Here is a 27,712-nt window from a genome sequence, read left to right as displayed (position 1 = left end):
GTCAAGAGATCAGGGCTAGATCCAACACCGTTTTTTAGCTCACTGCACCATCCCAGTTTCAGAACCTGGCTGTATGCAAATTAGTCTGTTCCTGTCCCAGTGCATGATGGGAACAGGGCAAACCAAACTACAAAAGCCAATTCTTACACTGGGAAGGAAACAAGCTCCCGGGGACAGGTTTCTGGCATTACAGCCGTCTTCGGCCCGGTTTGCTTGAATCCTGATGGTGCAATGAGCAAGGGTCTCACATCTGAGAATACCCTTCCACGCTTAGGGTGGACAAAAATATTTACAACAAGGGGTGGTGAGGGACAGAGTCTCTGAATTAAGCAAAAAGCTCTCACCCAGTCAAGAGATCAGGGCTAGATCCAACACCGTTTTTTAGCTCACTGCACCATCCCAGTTTCAGAACCTGGCTGTATTCAAATTAGTCTGTTCCTGTCCCAGTGCATGATGGGAACAGGGCAAACCAAACTACAAAAGCCAATTCTTACACTGGGAAGGAAACAAGCTCCCGGGGACCGGTTTCTGGCATTACAGCCGTCTTCGGCCCGGTTTGCTTGAATCCTGATGGTGCAATGAGCAAGGGTCTCACATCTGAGAATACCCTTCCACGCTTAGGGTGGACAAAAATATTTACAACAAGGGGTGGTGAGGGACAGAGTCTCTGAATTAAGCAGAAAGCTCTCACCCAGTCAAGAGATCAGGGCTAGATCCAACACCGTTTTTTAGCTCACTGCACCATCCCAGTTTCAGAACCTGGCTGTATGCAAATTAGTCTGTTCCTGTCCCAGTGCATGATGGGAACAGGGCAAACCAAACTACAAAAGCCAATTCTTACACTGGGAAGGAAACAAGCTCCCGGGGACCGGTTTCTGGCATTACAGCCGTCTTCGGCCCGGTTTGCTTGAATCCTGATGGTGCAATGAGCAAGGGTCTCACATCTGAGAATACCCTTCCACGCTTAGGGTGGACAAAAATATTTACAACAAGGGGTGGTGAGGGACAGAGTCTCTGAATTAAGCAGAAAGCTCTCACCCAGTCAAGAGATCAGGGCTAGATCCAACACCGTTTTTTAGCTCACTGCACCACCCCAGTTTCAGAACCTGGCTGTATGCAAATTAGTCTGTTCCTGTCCCAGTGCATGATGGGAACAGGGCAAACCAAACTACAAAAGCCAATTCTTACACTGGGAAGGAAACAAGCTCCCGGGGACCGGTTTCTGGCATTACAGCCGTCTTCGGCCCGGTTTGCTTGAATCCTGATGGTGCAATGAGCAAGGGTCTCACATCTGAGAATACCCTTCCACGCTTAGGGTGGACGAAAATATTTACAACAAGGGGTGGTGAGGGACAGAGTCTCTGAATTAAGCAGAAAGCTCTCACCCAGTCAAGAGATCAGGGCTAGATCCAACACCGTTTTTTAGCTCACTGCACCATCCCAGTTTCAGAACCTGGCTGTATGCAAATTAGTCTGTTCCTGTCCCAGTGCATGATGGGAACAGGGCAAACCAAACTACAAAAGCCAATTCTTACACTGGGAAGGAAACAAGCTCCCGGGGACCGGTTTCTGGCATTACAGCCGTCTTCGGCCCGGTTTGCTTGAATCCTGATGGTGCAATGAGCAAGGGTCTCACATCTGAGAATACCCTTCCACGCTTAGGGTGGACAAAAATATTTACAACAAGGGGTGGTGAGGGACAGAGTCTCTGAATTAAGCAGAAAGCTCTCACCCAGTCAAGAGATCAGGGCTAGATCCAACACCGTTTTTTAGCTCACTGCACCATCCCAGTTTCAGAACCTGGCTGTATGCAAATTAGTCTGTTCCTGTCCCAGTGCATGATGGGAACAGGGCAAACCAAACTACAAAAGCCAATTCTTACACTGGGAAGGAAACAAGCTCCCGGGGACCGGTTTCTGGCATTACAGCCGTCTTCGGCCCGGTTTGCTTGAATCCTGATGGTGCAATGAGCAAGGGTCTCACATCTGAGAATACCCTTCCACGTTTAGGGTGGACAAAAATATTTACAACAAGGGGTGGTGAGGGACAGAGTCTCTGAATTAAGCAGAAAGCTCTCACCCAGTCAAGAGATCAGGGCTAGATCCAACACCGTTTTTTAGCTCACTGCACCATCCCAGTTTCAGAACCTGGCTGTATGCAAATTAGTCTGTTCCTGTCCCAGTGCATGATGGGAACAGGGCAAACCAAACTACAAAAGCCAGTTCTTACACTGGGAAGGAAACAAGCTCCCGGGGACCGGTTTCTGGCATTACAGCCGTCTTCGGCCCGGTTGCTTGAATCCTGATGGTGCAATGAGCAAGGGTCTCACATCTGAGAATACCCTTCCACGCTTAGGGTGGACAAAAATATTTACAACAAGGGGTGGTGAGGGACAGAGTCTCTGAATTAAGCAGAAAGCTCTCACCCAGTCAAGAGATCAGGGCTAGATCCAACACCGTTTTTTAGCTCACTGCACCACCCCAGTTTCAGAACCTGGCTGTATACAAATTAGTTTGTTCCTGTCCCAGTGCATGATGGGAACAGGGCAAACCAAACTACAAAAGCCAATTCTTACACTGGGAAGGAAACAAGCTCCCGGGGACCGGTTTCTGGCATTACAGCCGTCTTCGGCCCGGTTTGCTTGAATCCTGATGGTGCAATGAGCAAGGGTCTCACATCTGAGAATACCCTTCCACGCTTAGGGTGGACAAAAATATTTACAACAAGGGGTGGTTAGGGACAGAGTCTCTGAATTAAGCAGAAAGCTCTCACCCAGTCAAGAGATCAGGGCTAGATCCAACACCGTTTTTTAGCTCACTGCACCATCCCAGTTTCAGAACCTGGCTGTATGCAAATTAGTCTGTTCCTGTCCCAGTGCATGATGGGAACAGGGCAAACCAAACTACAAAAGCCAATTCTTACACTGGGAAGGAAACAAGCTCCCGGGGACCGGTTTCTGGCATTACAGCCGTCTTCGGCCCGGTTTGCTTGAATCCTGATGGTGCAATGAGCAAGGGTCTCACATCTGAGAATACCCTTCCACGCTTAGGGTGGACAAAAATATTTACAACAAGGGGTGGTGAGGGACAGAGTCTCTGAATTAAGCAGAAAGCTCTCACCCAGTCAAGAGATCAGGGCTAGATCCAACACCGTTTTTTAGCTCACTGCACCATCCCAGTTTCAGAACCTGGCTGTATGCAAATTAGTCTGTTCCTGTCCCAGTGCATGATGGGAACAGGGCAAACCAAACTACAAAAGCCAATTCTTACACTGGGAAGGAAACAAGCTCCCGGGGACCGGTTTCTGGCATTACAGCCGTCTTCGGCCCGGTTTGCTTGAATCCTGATGGTGCAATGAGCAAGGGTCTCACATCTGAGAATACCCTTCCACGCTTAGGGTGGACAAAAATATTTACAACAAGGGGTGGTGAGGGACAGAGTCTCTGAATTAAGCAGAAAGCTCTCACCCAGTCAAGAGATCAGGGCTAGATCCAACACCGTTTTTTAGCTCACTGCACCATCCCAGTTTCAGAACCTGGCTGTATGCAAATTAGTCTGTTCCTGTCCCAGTGCATGATGGGAACAGGGCAAACCAAACTACAAAAGCCAATTCTTACACTGGGAAGGAGACAAGCTTCCGGTAGCTTGTCTCCTTTCTGGTGAAGAATTGGCTTGGTAGTTTAGTCTGCCCTGTTCCCATGATGCACTGGGCCAGGGACAGACTGATTTGCATATAGCCAGGTTCTGAGCTGGGATGGGGCAGTGAGATAAATAACGGTGATGGATCAAGCCCTGATCTTTGGACTGGGTAAGAGTGGTCTGCTTAATTCAGACACTCTGTTCATCACCACCCCCTTTTCTGAATCGTTTTTGGCCACTATAGGTGTGGCAGGGTATACTCAGACATGAGTCCCTTTCTCACTGCTCCATCAGGATTCAAGCAAGCCGGGCCGAAGACGGCTGAAATGCCAGAAACCGGTCCCCGGTAACTTGTCTCCTTTCTGGTGAAGAATTGGCTTGGTAGTTTAGTCTGCCCAGTTCCCATGATGCACTGGGCCAGGGACAGACTGATTTGCATATAGCCAGGTTCTGAGCTGGGATGGGGCAGTGAGATAAATAATGGTGATGGATCAAGCCCTGATATTTGGACTGGGTAAGAGTGGTCTGCTTAATTCAGACACTCTGTTCATCACCACCCCCTTTTCTGAATCATCCTTCTCTCAACACAAGGCAATGATTTTGATCAGGAATCAGCATCACACCGAGATCAGCTTGGTGGATCCAACTTACTATAATATCACCCTTGGAGGAGAATATATATTTTCAGCTGTAAATCTCTTTTTGAATTCAATATATCCTTCGAAATACCCAAACAACTTGATGGGTTTCCCTCCATAAGCAAGTGGTCTGATGTCAGGTTTGAAAACTTTCACTTATCCCAAAAGAAAGGTATCATAAACGGATTTAGGGATTAAGGTGATTTTAGCTCCTGACTCAAATAGCATATCAACCGGACTACCATTTATCAAGACACAATCAACCAGACTGGCGGATTTGACTTGTGAGGATTTGACTTGAGAAACGTCTGTCTGAATTTGTCTGCAATGTAGATCATCAGAACTGGAATCAGATTCATCATGTATCCACACTTCCTTAACACGTTTATTTTTCTTGTTCTTTTGAAATCTACAAGTGTTTGTGAAATGTCCTACTTTGCCGCAATGAAGACATTTGGAATTTGAGGCAGGGACTTGTCATTTGCTAAATGACCGGGATTGTCACAACAATAGAAATTCGCAAGAAATGGCTTCTTTTGCCATGAAGATTGAGGCTCAAGTCATTTACGATTTGAACTTATATTACGAGAATCAACACCTCTAGTGGATTTAACATAAGACACAGATTGGACTTTTTCATTTTGAGACGTTGTAGGGTCATTTTCTTTCTTTTTTATGACTTCAACGCAGGCTAAAGCGTGTTCGATTCTTTTAGCAATTGTAATGACTTCATCAAGTTTTGGATAATCTTTCTGCCACAATTCATCATTTACTTTCTCTATTGAACATCCAAGCATGAATTGATCACGCACACATTCTTCTAGTGCACCTTCAAATTTACAAGTGGAAGCAAGTTTACGTAAATGAGAGACATACATTTCAAAAGTCTTTTTAGATTGTTGTAGTCTTTTACCAAAGTGGTAGCGTTCGAGGACTGTACTCACTTTTGGTAAGAAATGTTTATCTAATTCTTTTAAACAAATTTCAAATTCATTAAGACTGTCAGATTCAGAGTCATTAAGATCAGGTAGATGTTCAAAGACTTCTTGTCCTTCAGAGCCTAAGCAGTGCAATAATAAAGCTGATTTCCTCTCAGCACTGAGCGATACACCGCAGACAAAACCTTTTTTCCATTTTGACCAGCGTATAGGTGGTTAGCCAGGATTAGAAAGGAAAAATGGTGGTGGTGTGACGTTTTGCATGGTTAACTTGCGGTCAGAAGAGGTATTAGGTATGCGGATGAAGAAAGCTTTAACTGATGTAAAGCGATAAGTATACTTAATACAATATGACAAACTCCGATGTGGAAAATATATATTTTTTTAATCTGTAAAGCTGTGCCTATCAGCGAAGCAAAGCTTGACAGGCTTGAAGAACGAAAACAAATGTAGATATGTAGAGCTGTGCCTGTCAGCAAAGGGAATTCACTTTTGTTATTAACTATTTAAAGTTGTATCTGTTAATGAACAAAATGTTGGCTTAGCAGGCAGAAGAGAAGAATGATTCACTTTATGTTTTCAACACAGCTGTGCTTGTCAGCGAAGCGAAGGTTGATTAAATGTTGGCTTAGCAGGCAGGAGAAAGGAATTATTCAATTTATATTTTCCAACATAGCTGTGCCTGTCAGCGAAGTGAAGGTTGACAGGCCATTGAATAAGACCTTTTTTTTATAGCTGTGCCTATAAGCGAAGCAAAGACTGACAGGCAGGTCAACTCGTGAATTTTCCCTTTAAAGTAAGTAGAGAATTTATTGTGCTGGCAAAAAGTAGTAGAAATAAACTTCAAAGATTAATTGACCGTTTGGGCCAAACAGCGTTGTGCAGAAGACAATTAAACATGTGTAATAGGCTTTTGGTTGAATGCACAGGCGCGACTCATGATTCGTAGCATTGATATCAGCTGTTAGGCAAAAGCATCTCGGTTCTTAAGAGACACAATGTTTTCAGCGAGTGCGCATGCACGACTTGAGGTTCGTTGCGTTGACATCAGCTGCTAAACAAAGGAGTCTCTGTTGCCAAGGGACGCGATGTTTCAGCTGCGTAGGCAGCGGCAATGACGTAGGAGTAACCTCAGCAGTGACTGGCATTTTAAAAATCTCGCACTCCTGCTCGCGACGTAAATGAATTTAAAGTTTATGGATTTAGTTCAAGGTCGTTGCACAATACCTTAGAGGCAAGAAGAAATTTGAAGATTCTCGCCTGGGTGAAGATAATTAAATGGCTGCTCGAGCCTTAGGACGACATCAAAGAAGGGGTGAGGGTCCGTCCCAAGATCGTCGCCAGTGAAATGATGTAGGAGATTCAGTTGTAGAATTGATCTTCAGGTTTATTCATGGGAAACAGGAAACAGGTAAGAGAATACGTCCTACCCACTACGAGCAAGTAACAGCAACTGAAAATAGCAGGACTGTAGAATACAGAATCGAATGACATGCAGGTCATTCTGAACATGACAATAGGTAAGATCATTACTCACCCCCTCATCAATATCACATCTATTAATCTCTGTGATACCCTCACATTACTCACATGCTGAAGTTCCGCCAATATTTGGTTGGCATCTTAATCAGGCCTAGTCATAGGTGGAGTGAAGATTTCAGAGAAGTTAGTGGGGAATACACAATGTCAGCATCTTATACTGCCCTTATTACTGAGGTGTCTGAGATCTGGTTTGTCTGAATGTATAATCTGAAAGCCAATTAAAGGGTGGTAAGTCCATGTGAGGGGAATGGGTGGGTTACAGTGCAGATTATTTGCGTGCACCTACTACCCGACCTACACAAATAATAACTATTCTTATGCTTTGCACAAGGGACACCCCAATATTAATGGGGCAATACCTGCCTGTAGCACACAAAGTTGGCAGTGTAGCATGTATGAATCTGGCTTGGACTCACCCCATTGTAGCTGCTGTTGGGCCCTGAACTGCTCATCAAGCTTCGGGTAGGCTATAGCCAGTATGTGGACCATTAGGGGTGTCAGGGTCGTCCGTGTGCCCCATCCACATTGGGAGGACATCTCCAGCAGGACCTTCATGATCTTTTGAGTGTAGCTCTTCTGGTTCTCCCATCTCATCCTGCAATTGACGCTGTACCAGCGATGGACCACCAGGGTCCACACCTTCTGGGCGATGGCTTTCTAAATGGATTGCTTTTGATGGGTGTTGACATGTATGGATACCATTGATGAATACACAGATTAAAACTGCAAGTTTTGTATATATATTTGCTTGACACTCATTTGAATTACAACTACCATAAGCCTAAATCAATAGTCAACACAACACATGTGTAGTTCTCGCATGTTGATCACTACAAAGATATGAATCTACAGTTTTGGAGTCATCTACTGACTATCCTCAACCCTGGTCATGTCCTATACTGTAAATCAATTTAGAGAGAGAGCGGAAAAAGGGTGTGTAAACTAGTTCATTTCCCCAAGTAGATGTAATAGATATCAATAGAAACTGGTTCACACTTGAGAAGCTATACGTTCATGTGTGGGAAAGCCATTTGTTTTTTTATGAAAACCCTCACCCAACAACCTAGTTGGTGGCATGCTTCATCATCGGGTCCCACCCAAGGTGCAAAGTGCCTGATTTACAGCGGAGCTGGTTACGTGTGTGATGTGTGCAGAGTGATGCCGTAGTGGTGATGTTTAAAAACTGTCCGTTGGGTCCCTTTCAACTTAAGGTAACTATTTTAATGTTGGGCCCACTGGAAGTATTAAAAAGAGAGGCGGATATGAGTACAAATTAGATTATGTCTCTCATATCTTAAAAGTAAGGCCAGTTCTACATGTTTCAGCCAGGCAGCTACGTTTATTGGCTTTCTTCAGGACCTATGTACATGTGTGTTATAAGTGCAAGAACGTGAATGGCCAGATGTGATTAGCGTGGCCATCGGTGATGCTGCACTCGCTGAGGTGCCGTGAAGGGGGAGGTTGTGTACTCCTGGAGTTTCTTAGGGCCAGATGTAGGTAGGCTGTTACCGATCGGTAAAGGCCGAAAATCCCGATTTTGGGCCCTTACCGATCGGTAAACAGCCATCGAGATGTAGGGCAATGAAAAAACTCAAAATCGGAGCGAAAACCGAATCGGAATGAGTACCGAATGGGAAAGAATCCGATACGTACATACCGAAAATCGGATATGTAACGAATCGGTAATACACCGATTCGGATGCAAATACCGATTCGGAAATTATCCGATTCGGTCCATGTACCGAATCGGTAGTGACACCGATTCGGAAATTATCCGATTCGGTCCATGTACCGAATCGGTAGTGACACCGATTCGGAAATTATCCGATTCGGTCCATGTACCGAATCGGTAGATGAACCGAATCGGACATAAGCCGAATCGGAGAACCTACCGATTCGGTAGAATCACCGATCGGGAAATTCCCCGAATCGGACAGATGGGGAGATGTAGGGAGGCACAGAAACACCGATTTCGGCTCAAAATTGGTAGAACTCACTCGGTATTTACCATGGATTACAATCAGGTGGTAACCAACTCCAACCCATAGAAAACAGCCCCAAAATGCATTGCAACTTGCAGGATGGCAGCTTTTTATGTCATTGCGAGGCGGCTACGGCTACAGCAGGAAGGACAGAGGGAATGGCTAAGAAATGAACAGGTCTACAGACAGAGGATAACCCTGCTCATGCTCACTGAGGCTGAGATCCTACAGAGATACAGGCTGGACTCTGACACCATACTTGAGCTCATCAGGGACCTCAAACCATTGTTGGACCACCCCACCCCAAGGGCACACGCCATCCCAGCACACGTCCAGGTGCTATGCAGCCTACACCTGCTGGCGTCTGGCAGCTATCAAAGTGGAGTTGCAGCGGCAGGAGGAGTGACCCAGAGCAGCCTGTCAAGGTTCTTCCACACATTCCTTGACGCCATGATACACAGGATGGACCAATACATCTCGTTCCCTGCAACCCACGCAGAACTGCTACAAACCAAAGCTGACTTCTACCAGATGGCACAATTTCCCCAAATCATTGGCTGCATAGATGGCACGCACATTCCGATATGCCCACCAGCGGACACAGAATACATATACCGCAATCGGAAATCTACACACACCATCAACGTGCAGGTGATCTGCAATGCGAAGTGCACTATCACAGACCTGGTAGCAAAATTTCCAGGGAGTACCCACGACTCCTATATTTTCCAACAGAGCGGCATCTATGCACGGCTGATGGCTGGCGAATTTGGTGAAGGATACCTCCTAGGTGTGACACATCATCAGACCCCCATAACACAAAGTAGCTAGGTGTAATACATGTATGCATGTGTGTAATGTTACTCCTTTCCCTTCCAGGCAACAGTGCATATGCCCTCCGCTCATTCATACTCACCCCCTACCTCAACCCCTCCACACCCAGCCAAAGGAGGTCTAACCGGGCCCACAAAAGCACAAGGAATGTTGTCGAACGGACCTTTGGCATCTGGAAAAGTCGATTCAGATGCCTGCACAAGAGTGGAGGTGCAAGGTAGTATACCCCCATCACCTGCTGCAAGATCATAGCTGTATGTGCAATGTTACACAACCTTGCGGTGAAGAAGGGCACTGAGGTGGAGTTGTCTGACTACGAGGACCATGACGACGACGGAGCTGTGCCACCAACACAGCCAGCTGGGGTGTGTACGCCAAGTGATGGCAGATACAGACGTGAGGAGATTACAGAAAACTATTTCTGAGTGAGTACAGATGCACAGACAGGTAAATGGTTGTGGTGAAAAAGCAATTTTTAATACTGTTGCAACACAGTTACAGCACTGATGTGCAACAAAAAAAAGGTGTAATAGCAAAGAACACAAAAGTCTAAGGTCCAGGTTGCCTCACCCGCCCTTGCAAGGCTATTTCTTTGAGCGCTTGGCAGCCCCACTGGGGTGTCCCTCACCCCCTTCAGGATGGCCAGCGGCTTCAGCGGAGCGCCTGGTGCTCCTGCGTGGCTCTGACGCAGTGCTGACCGGGCTGCTGCGGCTGCTGCTGTCCCCAGCATCCCCCAGGTCCAGGGCAGGATTTGCGGCAGTGTTAGAGATGATCATGGCCTCCATTGCCGTGGTGATGCGGGCCATTCCCCTTGTTAACTCCGCGGTATTTTGTGTGAGGCTTGACTCCATGTTTGCACTGCGCTGACAGAGTTGGGCCGTTGCAGCTGCAAGGCGGCTCATGGAGCGGTTTAGCACGCGGGCATCCCGCCTGCGCGAGAGCTCATGCTCCTCTAGCCTCCCGCATAACTGGGAAATGGCAGTGGTTAGCCTGCCTAGACCTGCTGCTACCTCCTTGTTGCTATCTACGAAGGCCTTGAATCCTGTTGCCATCTCCCCCATCTGCAGGTTGTGCTGCCTGAGCTGGCGTTGGCAGGCCATGATCGACTTCGCCTGCTGCCTTTGGATCTTGACCATCTTCCCTTCAAGGCCCAGGAAGACACTGCCCTCCGGTGCTGGCGCTGCAGTGCTGGGAATGGCACGGCGACGGGTACTGCTGCTGCCGGCCTGCTGAGTGGGCTGGGGTGCCACTGGTGGGGGTGTGGTGCTGGCCGGGGCCTGAGCCCCTGCTCCCAGGCCAGGGTGTACCGGAGCCACAGCCATGATCGTGGCAGGAGCTGGTGTAGGTGGAAGGGGGTCCCTTGTCGGGGAGTTCTCTGGGGAGAACTGCAAGGGGGGTGTGCTCGACATTTGTGGGGAGTGCAGTGCATCAAAGTCAATTACCAGGTCTCTCTCAATACCCAGCCCTATGGTGTTTTCCTCCTCCTCCTCCTCGGCAGCCTGACTCGTGCTGGGCCCTGCGAGTGCAGTGGTAGATGGTGGTGCTGCCTCTGCTGTCAGTGGTTGTCCGCCTGATGATGCCCCTAGGTACAAAGAAGCATTTGTAAATTGAGTGCCGGAGTATTACAGTCAGTACAATTAAAGCATTCCACATGTCCTTGCTTCTCCTTAGCATGTGTTCCACTGTTTCCTGTCTTGTGATTCTGCACTGCCATATGTTGCTACCTTCTGCTGACTACATGTACCATGATGCTTGTCTCTTGTATGTTGGTTACAGTACTGTGCTGGGGTTTGGCTGTGCATTGTGTCTAATGGGGAGGTATCTGGTAGGGTGTGTCATGATGCGCATGCTTCTTACCTGTAGCTGTGGCTCTGGCTGAGCAGTCCAGGGTCCCAATTCCGGTCACGCTCTCCCTTTCAATGGTGCTGGAGACCAGTTCCTCCAGCTCGGTGAGGGGTGGCGCCGGGTTCCTGCCTCCACCAGTGCCTCCAGCTTGCCTCTGGATCTCAGCCATCTTCCGTTTGGTCAGGCTGCGGATGTCATAGAAGCGCTTTTTCAGCTCATCCAGGGACCTGGGGGTGACACCTGCAGCATTGACCTTTTCAGCGATTTCTGCCCAGAGCCTCCTCTTGGTGCTGTCTGGCACATTGAGGGACAGCTTACCGAATAGCTGACGGTGCACCCTCACCACCTCCTCAACCAACACCTGCAGCTCGGTGGTGCTGAATTTTGGCTTCCTCTTCTGGCTGGACTTCTGGCTCTCACTAGGGTTTGCTATCTTGATCAGAACAGTTCACTACCTCCTACTCCCACTGCTGCTAACTGTGAGTGTTCAGCTCAGGCTGGCTCTCCAGAAAGTTCTTAATTAGCTGCACCTGCCAGGGTTGCCACTCCCTGTTTTGGTGGGGGAGGGGGAGCCACCTCATTGGCTGAATCGGCTTTTACCGATTCGGCTTTTACCGAATCGGCTTTTACCGATTCGGCTTTTACCGATTCAGTAAAATCCGATTCGGATTTTACCGATTCGGTTTCTTCAATGCATTCCTATGGGCTTTTTGCCCATGGGTGTGTTTTCATACCTCCGATTCGGTAATTGCCGATTTGGATTTTACCGATTCGGCTATTTCCGATTCGGTGGTAGCCGATTCGGTACATTCCGATTCGGTCCATGCCGATTCGGTACGTACCGATTCACATTACCGATGCAGACCGATTCGCTATTATTTCGCTGTTTGTTTGCTACATCTCGTTTTCCGATTTCAGAATACCGATTCGGCCCGCCTCGGTATTTTGAAATCGGAAAATCCCTTTTACCTACATCGGGCCCTAGTGCCTGTATGGAGAAAAAGACAAACAATACAGACAAAACATGAACATATAATACTTTTTGCTGCTGATATTAGCATGATAATGCTGTGACATGATGCGTGTCATGTCCGTTTTTTATGCGGTATAATGCGGAAGTGAAGTGGTGAGTGGCTCTTGTGCAGAACCTCTCAGTAATACTGAATTGCTATGCACCATTGTGAAAATATACGTAACTAGGGTAGTTTTATTAAGTATTGCGGCGGAATGCTTATGATGAAACCGTCATCATGGGCAACATGAATCCTGCGAGTGGGCAGAACCTGTAGTCAAACACTTAGAGTGTGAAGAAAAAGAAAAGGAAACTCATTACTGAAGGCGTTCCCAGCCTCACTTTGATCCTTCAAGTTTTGGATCGATTTCCTAGACCCCCGAGCACTACTTACTTGTTCATGGTCGTCTGCCCACTTCCCATACCTGCTTCAGCCTGCTATTCGGTGTTCTGTGGATGCGGAAGAGCTTGGGGGAGCAGGCTTATAAGTCCATGCTGTCCCACCAGTGACCGGCCTTGATTGTCAACATGCGCGTCACTGCGATGGTTGGCATGTCGGCATGGACAATGAAAGCAGACTATGTGGTTCCAGCTTTGTGAAGGACCGGGACCCCATGTGCATAGACGAATTGTGTGTCCCATGCTTAAGAATATTAATGGGGTGTAAAACACACAATAAGTGGAATCAGGTGTGTTAAGTCAAAGCAAATATACCAGGTTTAAAATCATGGCCCGTAATGATAACAGGAACTGACTGTTAACCAGAACTCGCAGTGGGGCCTATTGTGATAGGTAACCTTGGGTTACAGAGTTGTAGGTAGGTGCTAATCGGAGGGCGGGATGAGTAAAGGGCATGAAATGTCAGAATATGTGTCCCCAGGCCAATCCACTCTCAAGTGGTAAGGCCACCTACCGGGTGTATTCAGGTTTACAGGTGTCACAGGTTCAGAACTGGGAAAGGGGCAGTCGTGCGCTTGTGTCTGGTGGGGTGTTAATGTACGGCACACGTACTTTCAATAATGGGGGATATCACACCCGACATGAATGGTGAGTTAGGGGTTGTTCAGAACATTCCAAGGAATGTTGTCATTTAACCCGGTTTTGTGGGTTGATAAGCGGTAAATCCATCTGTCGTGGTAGTGGTTTCTATTTGCTCTATCACAACCCATCTCATGTCATTGGGCGTGTGTCCACTCTCGATATAGTGCTCCGTCATCCTTGTGGTGTTCCTTTTGCAGCATATGTTACTCTGGTGCTCCTCGATCCGGGTCTTGATCTTCCTGCTGGTCAGCCCAATGTAGCGGAGACCGCACGGGCACTCAATCAGGTAGACTACATGTGTAGAGTTACAGTTATAGTGTTTTCTGAGATGCCATGTTTTGCCCTCTTCTAACTCTAGAGACTTTGTGGTTAGTGTGAGGTGGCAGACGCAGCAGTTCCCACATGGGAAATTACCCACTATGTTTGGAAGACCCCATGTCTTGAGGACAGTGTGGTCAGGGTGTGTGGTTGTTTTGGGCGGGTTGAGACCAAACGGTCCTTCAGCCTGCCTGCTCTTTTATATGAAAAAAGCGGTTGCTCCCATTTCAGTCCTCCTGTATTTAGGATCCGCCAGTTCTTTCTGATGGTTTTGGCTACTCTATTGGAGACTGGGTTGTACTTGGTGACACATGTTTCGGGGATGGTATTGTCCTCTAAGGGGGTGTCCTCTAGCAGAGCCTCCCTGGTTTGATTCTATGGTCTCTTTTTCGTGGAGCGTATGATTCTTTGCGGGTAACCACGTTGGTTGAGTTTTGCAGCCAAATCAGTTGATTGTCTTTGAAAATCTTAAATATTGCTGCAATTCCTCCTAATGCAGAGGAATAGCTGTAGGGCAGATCCTCTCTGAGTGGGCGTGGGTGGAAGCTGTCGAAATGGAGTAATGAGTTTCTGGCCGTTGGTTTGTAGAAGGTGGTGGTCTGTAGCAATCTTTCCTTGGCTCCGATTGTGAGATCTAGGAATGCCAGTTTTGTGTCATCTGCTGTGCTGGTAAACCTCAGATAAGGGTCATGAAGGTTGCTAGGGAATCCTCTTTCCCTGAGCAAATCATGAGGATATCGCCAATGTAACGACACCAAAAGTTTGTGTTGGCAGTGAATGGATTTTCAGGGGAAGTATGTGTGTAGTCTCAAAGTGGTACACACACGTGCCTGCCACGCTTGGGGCAAAGGTACTTCCCATTGAAGTGCAGTTTGTCTGGAAAAAAAGTCCCCCTCAAATCAAAGTAATTCTCCTTGAGGGCAAGGGTGGCGCATTGTAGGATAAATTCCCTTGGTGTGTTGTACTCCCATGTTGTTCCTTCCAGCATGCGTTCTATGACCCGCTATGTCTCATCCTGAAGAAGGCTGGTATAGAGGCTCTCTATGCCTTGTGATGGGTCGTGATAGAGCAAATAGAAACCACTACCACAACAGATGAGAACCTACTGTTACATAAAGAGAAGCGTTGGATTTACTGCTTATCAACCCACAAAACCGGGTTAAATGACAAAATTCCTTGGAATGCTCTGATCAATCGCTAACTCAGAATTCATGTGGGGTGTCATATCCCCTATTACTGAAAGTACGCGTGTTCATGTTTTGTCTGTATAGTTTGTCTTTTTTTCCCTACAGGCACTAAACAACTCCAGGAGGACACTACCTCCTCATCACAGCACCTTAGCGAGTTCTGCATCACCAGTGGCCACGCTAATCACACCTGGCCATTCATGTTCTTGGAGTTATAACACATGTACACATAGGTCCTGAAGAAAGCCAATAAACGTAGCTGCCTGGCTGAAACATGTAGACCTGATTTTACTTTTAGGATATGAGAGACATAATCTAATCTCTACCCATATCCACCTCTCTTTTTAATACAGCCAGTGGGTCCAACATTAAAATAGTTACCTTTAGTTGAAAGTGACCCAACGGACAGCTTTTAAACACCACCACTATGGCATCACTCTGCACACATCACACATGTAACCAGCTCTGCTGTAAATCAGGCATTGAAGCATACCCGAGGTGCCTTGGGTGGGACCCGATGATGAAGCATGCCACCAACTAGGTTGGTGGGTGAGGGTTTTCATAAAAAACAAATGGTTTTCCCACACATGAACGTCTAGCTTCTCAAGGGCGAACCAGTTTCTATTGATATCTATTACATGTCCTATACTTAAAAGCCAGCCAACTAACATCATATAGCCCAGGACCATCATAAATGTACTGTGATGTGAGCTACTGTGAAACACAATAAACCATTGTGACCTTCTGAAGGGTAAACTACTTGTACATGATTGTATAGACACCATTACTGGCTCACCAATTGACCTTATACGTACGATCCATACAGCCTGGTACCATAGTATAGACTACATCCTAACTCCTAGGTTACAAAGAAAGGTTTGGCATGTGTGTCACTGTGTGCTTCCTCTTTGGGGATGTGTGGACATGTGGACTATTTCTGATTGGGTTTGTGTGGTATGTACTGCCATCACAGGACCCACCTTTTGCCCTAGGTGGCACTGTTACATGGATGACATCAACAGACCATTGTATGCATTGCTTGTTTGCTTTAACTCTTTTGACGCTATTGACGGAACCGTTCCGTCACGCCCCTCGGGTGGGCTGTGTTCATGACGGAACGGTTCCGTCACGGCCCGCTGGCTGCGCCTGCGCGGCGCGTTTCATTAAGCGGGCGGGGCCGTGACGGAACCGTTCCGTCACAAGCACAGCTCACCCGCGAGCCATGACGGAACTGTTCTGTCACCCGCGCAGGTGAGCCACGCGCCCCCCGCGACCGTTAGCGCTGCGGCGGAATAGCCGCCGTAGCGAAGGTGTTAATGTAACAAAGCTGGTGATTTATATATAAAATTTTCTTCAGAAAAAACCAACTATCTGCACTGCTAGTGTCTCACAAGTGCAATAGGTCTGTGCAGAGCAAGCATGACTTATAGAAAAGTGAGTAAGGGATCAGTCATAAGTAAATTACACACATTGACAATGTTGGTCAATGGAAAGAAGAATCAAGTTAGGGGGTTCCTCTGTCACCATTCCAAATGTAGTCCATGTAAAAGCAATCCGAGTCACTATGGTTCAGAAACTCATTTTAGGTACATCCAAATATCTACAGGTCTATAGTGCATCAGTTGGATTGCCAAAGTAACTCTTCCCCAGCCTAGGCTATGGCCCATGATGGGTACAACTCATTGTCAGGCCTTGCTTTCTGCAGGCTGAGCATACTCATTCTTCATGAAGACAGATTTCCACCACTTCAATACATAAAAGTACATCTTGTGGCCATCCAAAACATGATCTCACGGTTGTGTGGCACTCTGAAGGGTCTGTGAGATATGGCTAGCTCCCAGACAACAATTTGGAGAGTTCTGATCTGGACTGAGTGATATGTGGGACTTTACATATAGTTAACATCATCCCAATAGTATACATACACAGCTCATGCTGTAAAGCCTTTACATTTGTTTTCACATTTACCATGATCTCTTCAGCAAATACATGCTAGGTACCAAAAAACGTATACACAACTTGCTTTTTTCAATCACGAAAGATCCGAAAGATCTTTTATCTGCTCACTCACGGAGCGCTGATACAGGTGGTGATAGCTATGGTACTATCACATCTGGATTACGCCAACTCGATCTACCTGGGGATGCTACTCTTCTTGACCAAACGGCTCCAGACGGTGCAGAACCAGGCAGCAAGACTGATCCACCAGCAACCTAGGTGGCAATCTGCCAGACCTCTTTTAAAATGATTACATTGGCTTCCGATTCCTCAATGGACTGCCTTTAAGACAGGCTGCCTAATTTTTAAATCATTACATAGCCAGAGCCCCAAATTCATTAACATCCTGCTATCTAGGTATACCCCCTCCCGTAACCTCCGCTCAAAGCATCTCCAGCTATTAACTATTCCTACTTTCAAACGGAATCAGCAAGGAGTATGACGATTCGCATATCTGGCCCCACGACTGTGGGACTTGTTCATCCTGGAGATCCGGTCTTGCACGGAACTACTGGGATTTAGAAAGTTGCTCAAAACATGGCTATTTGAGCAAGAACTCGACTAATACTCTCCACCCGGTTCTGACCAGTCCCAGAGTAGCGCCATGGAACCTCTTGGTGTACATGCGCTTTACAAGTTCCTTATAACTTTAACATAACATAACATGCATAGATATGTGCATGCACCACAAGTTGAATGTGGGGCTTACCACACAATACACATCACAATAGGGATGTTAGGTACACGATGTACAGTGCACGACAATCCATTGCAGAATTGTCCTATGTAGGGATAACAAAATGCTACAAGAGTAATCAGGATTCACTAAGGGACTCAAGCACACAGTAGCCTGTGGGAATGGAAAGGATGGAGTTAAACAGAGTAAATAATCTATGTAAGATAGGTACCTGTTCCTCTGATGAGCCACAGAGCTCGCCATACAGGGGAAGCACTTCTTCTATGAGTTTCTCCAGCTTCTCTGGAGAGAAGTCAGGGGCCCTCTCACCTACTTGGCCTGGCATGATTGCACCCAGAGGTGGCAACCAGCAGCTAAAGTGAAGGAGATGCTGATAGCAGCAGTGTCAGGTTGCAAGTGAGTTATTTTTCAAACCACAGCGTACATATAAGTCAGGTACTTGTTCATCAGCATAGACGGACACAGCCATTGGGCCGCAACTGTCACAATCACCAATGTTAGCGCATGGCTGTATTCGCCATGGATGAAATCTCTGCGCAATCAACTTTCGCTGTCAGTGATAGGTTCTGAATGCCCTATATGCAAGGTCAGGCTTCTGCCATTTTAGTGTTTGGAACTACAGTATTGGGGACTGTTATGTGCGTCCCCACCAATCCAAATGAAGGCTAACATGTTTACATATGGTCTTCTCCATTGCCAAGTGATTTCCATGACACATATCATCTGTAGATTTCATCACATTTATGTTATAGACACATATAAAGGCCACAATGGGGATTAATGGTTGATGTTGGACAGTAGACAATGATCATGTGGATAATGTGTAATGCTTACTGAACAAGTTATGTGTTGTGACATTTACGTTTGGCTTACTCTTCATATATATTACTCTGGACACTGTGACCAATGTTCAAAATTGTTGAGGGAGGAGATGACAGCCTCCAGTGTACCATCCATTTGCAGACCTTCTGACCATGGAAGGGATGTCATTAAGAAGTTTTGTTTAAATAGGTGAACAATACATGATTTATGTCATCAGTTGGACCCTGTTCTTCTAGCTCAAAACACTAATCACACATGTATTCCATTTATTGTGAGACTTATTGCATTTTCTGACCACAGGCTCTCTTCAATACCCTGTGATTATATCTGGTGGTATGTCACAACCGATGTTCAGTACTACAAGATGTGCTCTCAGCAATGATGAGCCACATTGACATCTACATCCAGTTCCTCAGATGTGAGGATTTAGTCAATGTGAGGGTTGACTTTTATGGATTTGGTTGCATCCCACGTGGTTGGAGCCATTATTAGCTGCAAAACAACAGTTGATGGACAGAATGCAGAACAATGTCATACACTCACCCCAGCACAGAGATCTGGGCCTAAATCCATCGTTTTTTTGCACTCCACACCACCCCAGTTCAGACATGGCCATATGCAAATCAGCCTTGACCCTGTGCCTCATGGGAACAGTCCAGCCCGAACTGCCAAGCCATGTCTTTCCTGGACCGGAATCAAGCATCCTAGGACCGGTTTCTGGCTATCAGCCATCTTCAGCCAGGATAGCTTGACTCCAGTGGTATGGAGAGCATGGGACTCACGTCTGAGCATACCCATCCCACTCGGGGTGACAAATGCAAAACAACAGTTGATGGACAGAATGCAGAACAATGTCATACATTCACCCCAGTACAGAGATCTGGGCCTAAATCCATCGTTTTTTTGCACTCCACACCACCCCAGTTCAGACATGGCCATATGCAAATCAGCCTTGACCCTGTGCCTCATGGGAACAGTCCAGCCCGAACTGCCAAGCCATGTCTTTCCTGGACCGGAATCAAGCATCCTAGGACCGGTTTCTGGCTATCAGCCGTCTTCAGGCATGATAGCTTGACTCCAGTGGTGTGGAGAGCATGGGACTCACTTCTGAGCATACCCATCCCACTCGGGGTGACAAATGCAAAACAACAGTTGATGGACAGAATGCAGAACACTTTGCAGCCATTGATAGCACCCATATTGCCTTAGTACCACTGCAAGCCAGAGAACATGTTTACCATAACAGGAAGCACTTCCATTCTATCAACGTGCAAGTTGTCTGCTTACCGGATTTGTACATCTCAAACATCTGCGCCCAGTTCCCAAAATCAGCCCATTAGTCCTTCATACTGTGGAACAGCACCATATCCCAGCTAATGTCACAAATACTACCGGAAAGGGTCTGATTTGTTTTTAAGTTGGATCTGTCCTAACTTTGTGTGGGTGATGTCAGGTAGTATGATCAGAAAGTGTACAACAAAATGTTGTATCTATGCCTCTCTTCCATCTAGAACACTCAGCATATCCCAACTGTCCATAGTTGTTGGCATAGCTGAGGAATCTAACAATGCCAGGGGTAGACCGCTTCAATGTGACCAAGGGTCACACCCAGTGGAGCAGGCGTTTGGGCTCCTGAAGGCCAGGTTTAGATGTCTGCACAAGATTGGGGAAGCCCTCCTCAGCTCCCCTGGAAATATGTGTCATATCAATGTGGCCTGCTGCATGCTCCACAACATTGCCCTGCGATGGAACATCCCTTTATCGCAGACGATGGAGGCCATGAAGTGCCACGGGTGAGGATCCTGACATGTCAAATGCGATCATAGCGTTGAAGAGGAAGGAGCTTACTTGCATCAAGATCTCGACAACTTCTTCTCATGAGCGTAAGTATTTTGTGAGATGTCATGACCTTGACTTTTAAAGCAACTCTTGCTGTGATGATGTGAGGAGCATGTTTAGGGAACAAATGAGGAAGTTAAAACTTTGGCAAATTCCAGTAAAACGTGTTTGTGGAGGAAGGTTTTGACACAAGCTCATTTTGCTAGTGTTGCGTTGCCATGGACTGTGTTCTCCAGACATTGACTATGTGATTTATGTCATATGTATGGTTTGATAGCTAATGTCTTTGGTTTGGTCTGTTTTAGGTACCTTCACCATGGCATCTTCATTTGGACATTTCAGAGTTGTGATATTAGCAGGTGTGTGATGCTGTTTGAATGTATGAAGTGGACATGGATTGTCCCTGGGAATGTCTGTCACTGACTTTGGGTGTACAAATCCTATACCAAGACAATTTGACAGCAATAGAATGGAACTTAAAAGGAATCCATTGGACATCATGTGCTCCAACAAAATATTGTTGTAGGGCCATAGCATGCTAATTTTTTTACACATTGGCTATATCCTCATTGTATAAAAACTGTGTGTAGCTGTTGATGTGTCTGCTTATTGTAGTCCAAAGTGCTTGCGGCACATCACTGATATTTGTTTGTTGCTTCCAACAGATGAAGCAATACTGGATTGGAATGACCCTGTGATCAGAGACTGTTGTACTGCCATGTGTCTGTTTATTGGTTTAAATGATGTGAGATTCTGATCACTGATAGAATATTGACAACTCTAATATCGAACTACAGAAATATCGGGACATAAACATTGTTGTCAAAAATATTGACCTCCTAGGTTCATAATGGTAAGTACAAAAATATTGAGAAAAAAATATCGTTGTTAAAAATATTGAAGTACAAAATATCGTTTTTTTAATATGTATAGAAATTAACGTAAAATAAATGAAATAATACATTTACCTTAAACATTTTTTTAGATTTTTTCTACATTTTAACAATTATAAGTCATAAATGTAATTTAAAAATAAATTAAACATACATTTATTAAATGTAATATATATATTTACTTTTAAATAATTAATAAATAATAATTTTAATTAACTATAAAATGTTAGAAATATATTAAAAAATAAAGATAATTATATATACATGTACCTGTAACATAAAAATTTTAAAAATGATAATATAAATTAAAATATTAACATATGTAATATTTTTCGTACCTACATTTCACACTACATTTAATGCAACAGTAGGGAAAGTGTTGGATAGCGGAGGGTAAAAAATTACTATTCCCACTCCAGCGAGTCCAGCAGTAGGGAAAGTGTTGGATAACAGAGGGGAATAATTTGCTATTCGCATCCAGCAAGTGCAACAGTAGGGAAAGTGTTGGATAGCGGAGGGGAATAAATTACTATTCCCACTCCAATGAGTGCAACAGTAGGTAAAGTGTTGGATAGCGGAGGGTAAAAAAATACTATTCCCACTCCAGCAAGTGCAACAGTAGGGAAAGTGTTGGATAGCATAGGGGTAAAACGTACTACTACCACTCCAGTGAGTGCAACAGTAGGGAAAGTTTTGGATAGCGGAGGGAAATAATTTACTTTTCCCACTCCAGCAAGTGCAACAGTAGGGAAAGTGTTGGATAGCTTAGGGGTAAAAATTACGATTCCCACTCCAGCGAATGCAACAGTAGGGAAAGTGTTGAATAGCAGAGTGGAATAATTTACTATTCCCACTCCAATGAGTGCAACTGTAGGGAAAGTGTTGGATAGCTGAGGGAATAAAATTATTATTTCCACTAAAGGGAGTGCAACATTAAGGAAAGCGTTGGATAGCAGAGGGGAGAAAATTACTATTCCCACCCCAATGAGTGCAACAGTAGGGAAAGTGTTGGATAGTGGAGGGTATTCATTTACTATTCCCACTCCAATGAGTGCAAAAGCAGGTAAAATGTTGGATAGCATAGGGGTATAAATTACTATTCCCACTCCTGTGAATGCAACAGTAGGGAAAGTCTGGGATGGCGGAGGGGTAAAAATTACTATTCCCACTCTAGCAAGTGCAACAGTAGGTAAAGTGTTGGATAGCATAGGGGTGTAAATTACTATTCCCACTCCTGCAAATGCAACAGTAGGGGAAGTGTAGGATAGTGGAGGGGTAAAATTACTATTCCCATAGAACCAAATTCAAATTCAAAAACAAACAAAATATTACCTACAATACAAAATATAATAAAAAACAAAACACATATAAAAATAAAAAATATTAGAACATTTTGATAGTGTTGTAAACATCTAAAATTGTCATAAAAATATATATTTTTTTAATTTAACATAAAATCTACAATCAAATAAATAGTTAGCTATAGAAATTACGTATGATCAAAAAAATACAAAATACAAGAATATAATATTGATTTTCCTACCCTATAACATCACACAATTTACAAAACACATCTAAATTAAAGCAAAAAGTTTACCCCGATAATTAACAATTATTTATCAATTAAACAAATATTAATAATCAAAAAACACATTTAAAAATGTAAAAATGAATGTACCAACCAAACGTTACAGCTATTGAACTTAAATCCCCAAATAAAATAAAAACTGAACAATTACCATTTTTTTAATCAATTAATAAATGAATATTAATTATCAAGTAATGATTAATTAATTTAAACTAAAACTCTTTCTACCCTCTACCCCAATAAACACCAACACACACATTTAAAAATATTTACACAATTTCCATAACTAATTTTACATTTATAAATTAAAATCAATTAACAAACAATTAATTCATTTAGAAAACAATATTTCTTACCTCAAACTCGATATTCTTGAACACAATACTCTTGAAGTCGATATTTATGTATCTCGATATTTTGCACTCTATATTAGTGCAAGTCGACATTTCCAACTCAATATTCTGACTCTTTACCATGGGGTTCCTTTTATGAGGTAGGCGACATGGCTCCAGCTGATGACATAGACCAAAGTTATTTTGCCTATTCTATAGGAAATTGTCTGATGTATCCTGTCCTTCCGTGTTCTTAAGGTCTGCACCTGAAAATGTGATCACTGAGTCATGTTTGATTTGCTAAGTTTCTGACATCATGTAAGCCTATGATTGGAACAATGCAATAAAGATGTCATAAGACAAGACCCTTGAATGTATGTGTTGATGGGACATAGTTGTAATCCTGAGCTAAATGTTGTGTACATACAACAACTCTATGCTGACACAAGTAGCTTGGTATGGCATAGTAAAGTTCACATTTGAGTACATATATACATTGCTAGAGGTGAGATTTACTGCAACAGACAATACATTTGTGACTAGTGTATTTATTAAAGTGGTAAAGGAGAAGAGGTACATTGTGCAAAAACAAACATAACAAAAAAAGTGAAGTAATCAGTGATGGTGAATGAAAGCATACTTGTATATGCCAAATTGTCTGAAGTCCAAAGTTCAAAATACTACTCCCATCAGAAAGTGAATAGTACCCAGAAATAACCCAAAGAGTGAATGTGTCTCACACACTGAAGGAAACTAAGGTTGAGGTTTCTTGCTGTCGGTGATGGGTATCTTGCCATCGGCACCTCCTGGATTTTTTAATGGATGAAGGACGTCCCCACTTGCGAATGTAAAAACAACAGGTGATGGACAGAATGCAGAACAATGTCATACATTCACCCCAGTACAGAGATCTGGGCCTACATCAATTGTTTTTTTGCTCACCATGCCATTCCAGTTTGAACCCAGCCATATGTAAATCAGTCTTGACCCTGTGCCCCATGGTTGCAGTCCAGCCCGAACTGCCAAGCCAGGTCCTCCCTGGACTGGAAACAATCATCCAAGGACCGGTTTCGAGCTTTCAGCCCTCATCAGCCTGGATATCTTGAATCCAGTGGCATGGAGAGCATGGGACTCATGTCTGAGCATACCCGTCCCACTCGGGGTGACAAATGCAAAAACAACAGGTGATGGAGAGAATGCAGAACAATGTCATACATTCACCCCAGTACAGAGATCTGGGCCTAAATCCATCGTTTTTTTGCTCGCCATGCCATTCCAGTTTGAACCGAGCCATATGCAAATCAGTCTTGACCCTGTGCCCCATTGGTACAGTCCAGCCCGAACTGCCAAGCCGGGTCCTCCCTGGACTGGAAACAAGCATCCAAGGACCGGTTTCAGGCTTTCAGCCCTCATCAGCCTGGATAGCTTGATTCGAGTGGCATGGAGAGCACGGGACTCACGTCTGAGCATACCCGCTCCGGTCCAGGGAAGGCATGGCTTGGCAGTTTGGGCTGGACTGTTCCCATGAAGCACGGGGTCAGACTGATTTGCATATGGCCATGTCTGAACTGGGGTGGCAGAGTGGGCTAAAGAACGGTGATGGATTAAACCCAGATCTCTTGACTGGGTGTGAGTGTTTGATTGGTTCAGATGCTCCGTCCATCACCACCCCCTTTTGTACTGCTTTGTTCGCCATAAGTTGGCAGGGTATGCTCAGACGTGAGTCCCTTGCTCACTTTGCCACTGGATTCAAGCCAGCCTGGATTAAGACGGCTGTAATGCCAGAAACCGGTCCTAGAAAGCTTGTTTCCGGTCCAGGGAAGGCATGGCTTGGCAGTTCGGGCTGGACTGTTCCCATGAGGCTCAGGGTCAGACTGATTTGCATATGGCCATGTCTGAACTGGGGTGGCAGAGTGGGCTAAAGAACGGTGATGGATTAAACCTAGATCTCTTGACTGGGTGTGAAGGTTTGATTGGTTCAGATGCTCCGTCCATCACCACCCCCTTTTGTACCACCCACTTGTGAATGTGTCAGGATTTGCTGCTGCATAGACAGGGGTGTATGCAGGCATATCTTACTCTGAAAGGGCCAACCTTCCTGTGGCTGCCACAGATGTAGATGGTCCATATGTAGTTGGACCACAGGAAGAGGTAAGTGGTGGTGAAAACGCCCTACAGAGGCTGATGTCCAGCAGCACCCCAATGAGCAGGCCCATGTTGGTGTTGTGGTTGGCCAACTCCTAGTTTATGTCCCTGTGCAGTAGCTACATCTCCCGGATTTCCAGCAATACCTGGCCTGTCACATCCTAGGACTCATGATAGGCTCCCAAGACTGGGCCACGGTGGCCTAGGAGTGAGTGGCCCCACTGGCCTCACTCAGCGGGCCCACAGTACCCCTTCCAAGAACTCTACCCCCATTGGCCTGTGACCTTGGCCCAGGGTGCACTCTCTCACTGGCTCCTGGTTCCTCTGTGACTGGGTTTGAGATTGTCATCTCAGAATCAAGGGCTAGGGGCACAAGATGGTAGTGACTGTACCAGGTACACAGGTTGGGGGGACCAGGGTTGGCTGAAGTGTTGGGGTGAGAGGTGTTGGTGTGGGCACAGTAAGACTAACTGTTACCATCTGCCCAGGCTGATCAGATGATCCATGACGGTTATCCAGGTCCACATATCCAGGAGAGTTGTCATCACTGAGGGCTACATCCGGTGGTGGAGTGGGAGCCTGTTCGCTGGCCAAGCTCCACCCAGGTGCTCTGCCAGATTGACCTGTTGTAAAATAGAGAGCATTGTTACTGGTGGAAGTGTGGTATCTACATCCAAATATTTGTGTCTCAGTAAGTAGAGACACGGCAAAAACAAAATAGGTAAGGATTACAATTGTGATATATTTGCATGGTATTGAACTTGTTAGCCAGACATTTAGAGACATTCACTACATACTAGAATTGAGCAGCTCATTAGGTATGCTGATATGTAGCAATTTCGATTAAGAAACAAACATAACAGCTCCCAAACATTTAAGGCAGCGCAGTGGATAAGTAACATGTGTATTTGACCATTCCAAGTCCTAGTTGTGTACAATACAGGCGATCATAAAATTGGTTGTATATTTAGCAGTAGTCATCATGTGAGTTGTGCAGAGTCAATGGGTCACCTGCCAGTTCTAATCAGCTTCCTTACAAATATTTGAGCCACACACTTGGCATGGTGTTACATATGCCATCAATAGTTTCAATTGAGACAGGACAATATCAAGCTAAGTAGGCAGCGATGTCTCTGAGTAAAGCATTATATGTAGATTGCTCAGTCCACGAGAAATGAACATCAGTTGTTACTTGTCAGACAAGTGAGAATGGGCAAAATCACAACTGCATCTTGCTTTGAATTACAGAAACAGGGCCTCATAGTAGTTGTAGTCATTTCAATCTCTACTTCCTAACGCTTGACAAATGGTTAACTCCACAAGAAATGAACATCAGTTGTAATATGTCAGACAAGTGAAAATGGGCACAAAGTAAATGCATCTTGTTTGAGTTACAGAAACAGGGCCTCATGGTAGTTGTAGTCATTTATATCTCTACTTCCCAACACTTGAAAAATGGTTAACTCCATGAGAAATGTACATCAGTTGTCAAATGTCAGGCAAGCGAGAATGGGTAAAATCACAATTTCATCTTGCTTTGAGTTACAGATCAGGGCCTCATGGTAGTTGTAGTCATTTCAATCTCTACATCCCAACACTTGACAAATGGCTAACTCCATGAGAAATGAACACCAGTTGTTACAGGTCAGACAAGTGAGAATGGGAAAAATAACAATTGAATCTTGTTTTGAGTTACAGAGACAGGACCTCATGGTAGTTGTAGTAATTTCAATATGTACTGGCCAACACTTGCACAATGGTTAGAGTAACATACCTGTTGTCAAAATGCAGTTGGGATGGACCATACATTTACATATTGACCCATATTATGAGTCCTGGGATGATGATTTAGTATTAATACACTTACAGACAGCATTCTAACATGTGGTATGTAATGGGGATTGATACATGTGATCTTATATGCAACAATACACATTGACACTGACTTTCAAACACCTCTGCTACTTTGAGTATTGCATGTTAGGAAAATAGAGAGACAATGCAATAGCAAAAGCTGAGATTAGAGCAAACAGGACATTGACGTGTTGTGACAGTTAGTGAGGTGTAACCAGACTCCACTCCCCCCAGGAACTCCTGTAAAGCCCTCAGAATGCAGGCTGGTCAAGACCTTCTCCTCCCAGGGAAAGAGATGTAATGGGGTGCTAGGAGGACCAGCGCCAGTCTTCTGGGCCTCCAAGTGTTATTTAGAGGCCAGGAAATTCACCTTCCTCCTCAGGTTGTTCCACCTCTTCCTTATTTCCTGCTTTGTGCACAGGATGGAACCAACAGTATTCACTCTGTTGCCTATCCTGTCAAACATTTCCCTTTTCCTACAGAGAGTAGTATGTTGGATATGGGCTTCACACACTTGGGGCTCTACTTCTATGATTTCATCCACCATAACTGACAACTTAAAGTGAGTG

General features: G+C 45.1%; 1 protein-coding gene across 1 annotated transcript; it reads right to left on the bottom strand.

Moving 5' to 3' along the window:
* Nucleotides 1-10,156: 10,156 nt before the first annotated feature.
* Nucleotides 10,157-11,844, bottom strand: LOC147731384 (uncharacterized). Its single transcript, XM_086958731.1, has 2 exons — nucleotides 11,430-11,844; nucleotides 10,157-11,154 (listed from the first exon to the last, which is right to left on the bottom strand). Exons 1-2 carry the CDS (start codon nucleotides 11,584-11,586, stop codon nucleotides 10,157-10,159), a joined length of 1,155 nt encoding a protein of 384 aa, XP_086814857.1. The 5' UTR covers nucleotides 11,587-11,844.
* Nucleotides 11,845-27,712: the final 15,868 nt, after the last annotated feature.

Source organism: Lissotriton vulgaris, chromosome 2_1 (genome assembly GCF_964263255.1).
Source record: "Lissotriton vulgaris chromosome 2_1, aLisVul1.2, whole genome shotgun sequence".
Taxonomy (NCBI): domain Eukaryota; kingdom Metazoa; phylum Chordata; class Amphibia; order Caudata; family Salamandridae; genus Lissotriton; species Lissotriton vulgaris.
Note: the sequence above shows the minus strand (reverse complement) of the source record. Positions and strands in the feature narration are given on the sequence as shown.

Coding starts and splice junctions, on each gene's coding strand:
- LOC147731384 (XM_086958731.1), bottom strand. CDS start 11,586: ATGGCTGAGATCCAGAGGCAAGCTGGAGGCACTGGTGGAGGCAGGAAC. Junction 11,155..11,429: donor AGCCAGAGCCACAGCTACAG/GTAAGAAGCATG, acceptor CTTTGTACCTAG/GGGCATCATCAGGCGGACAA.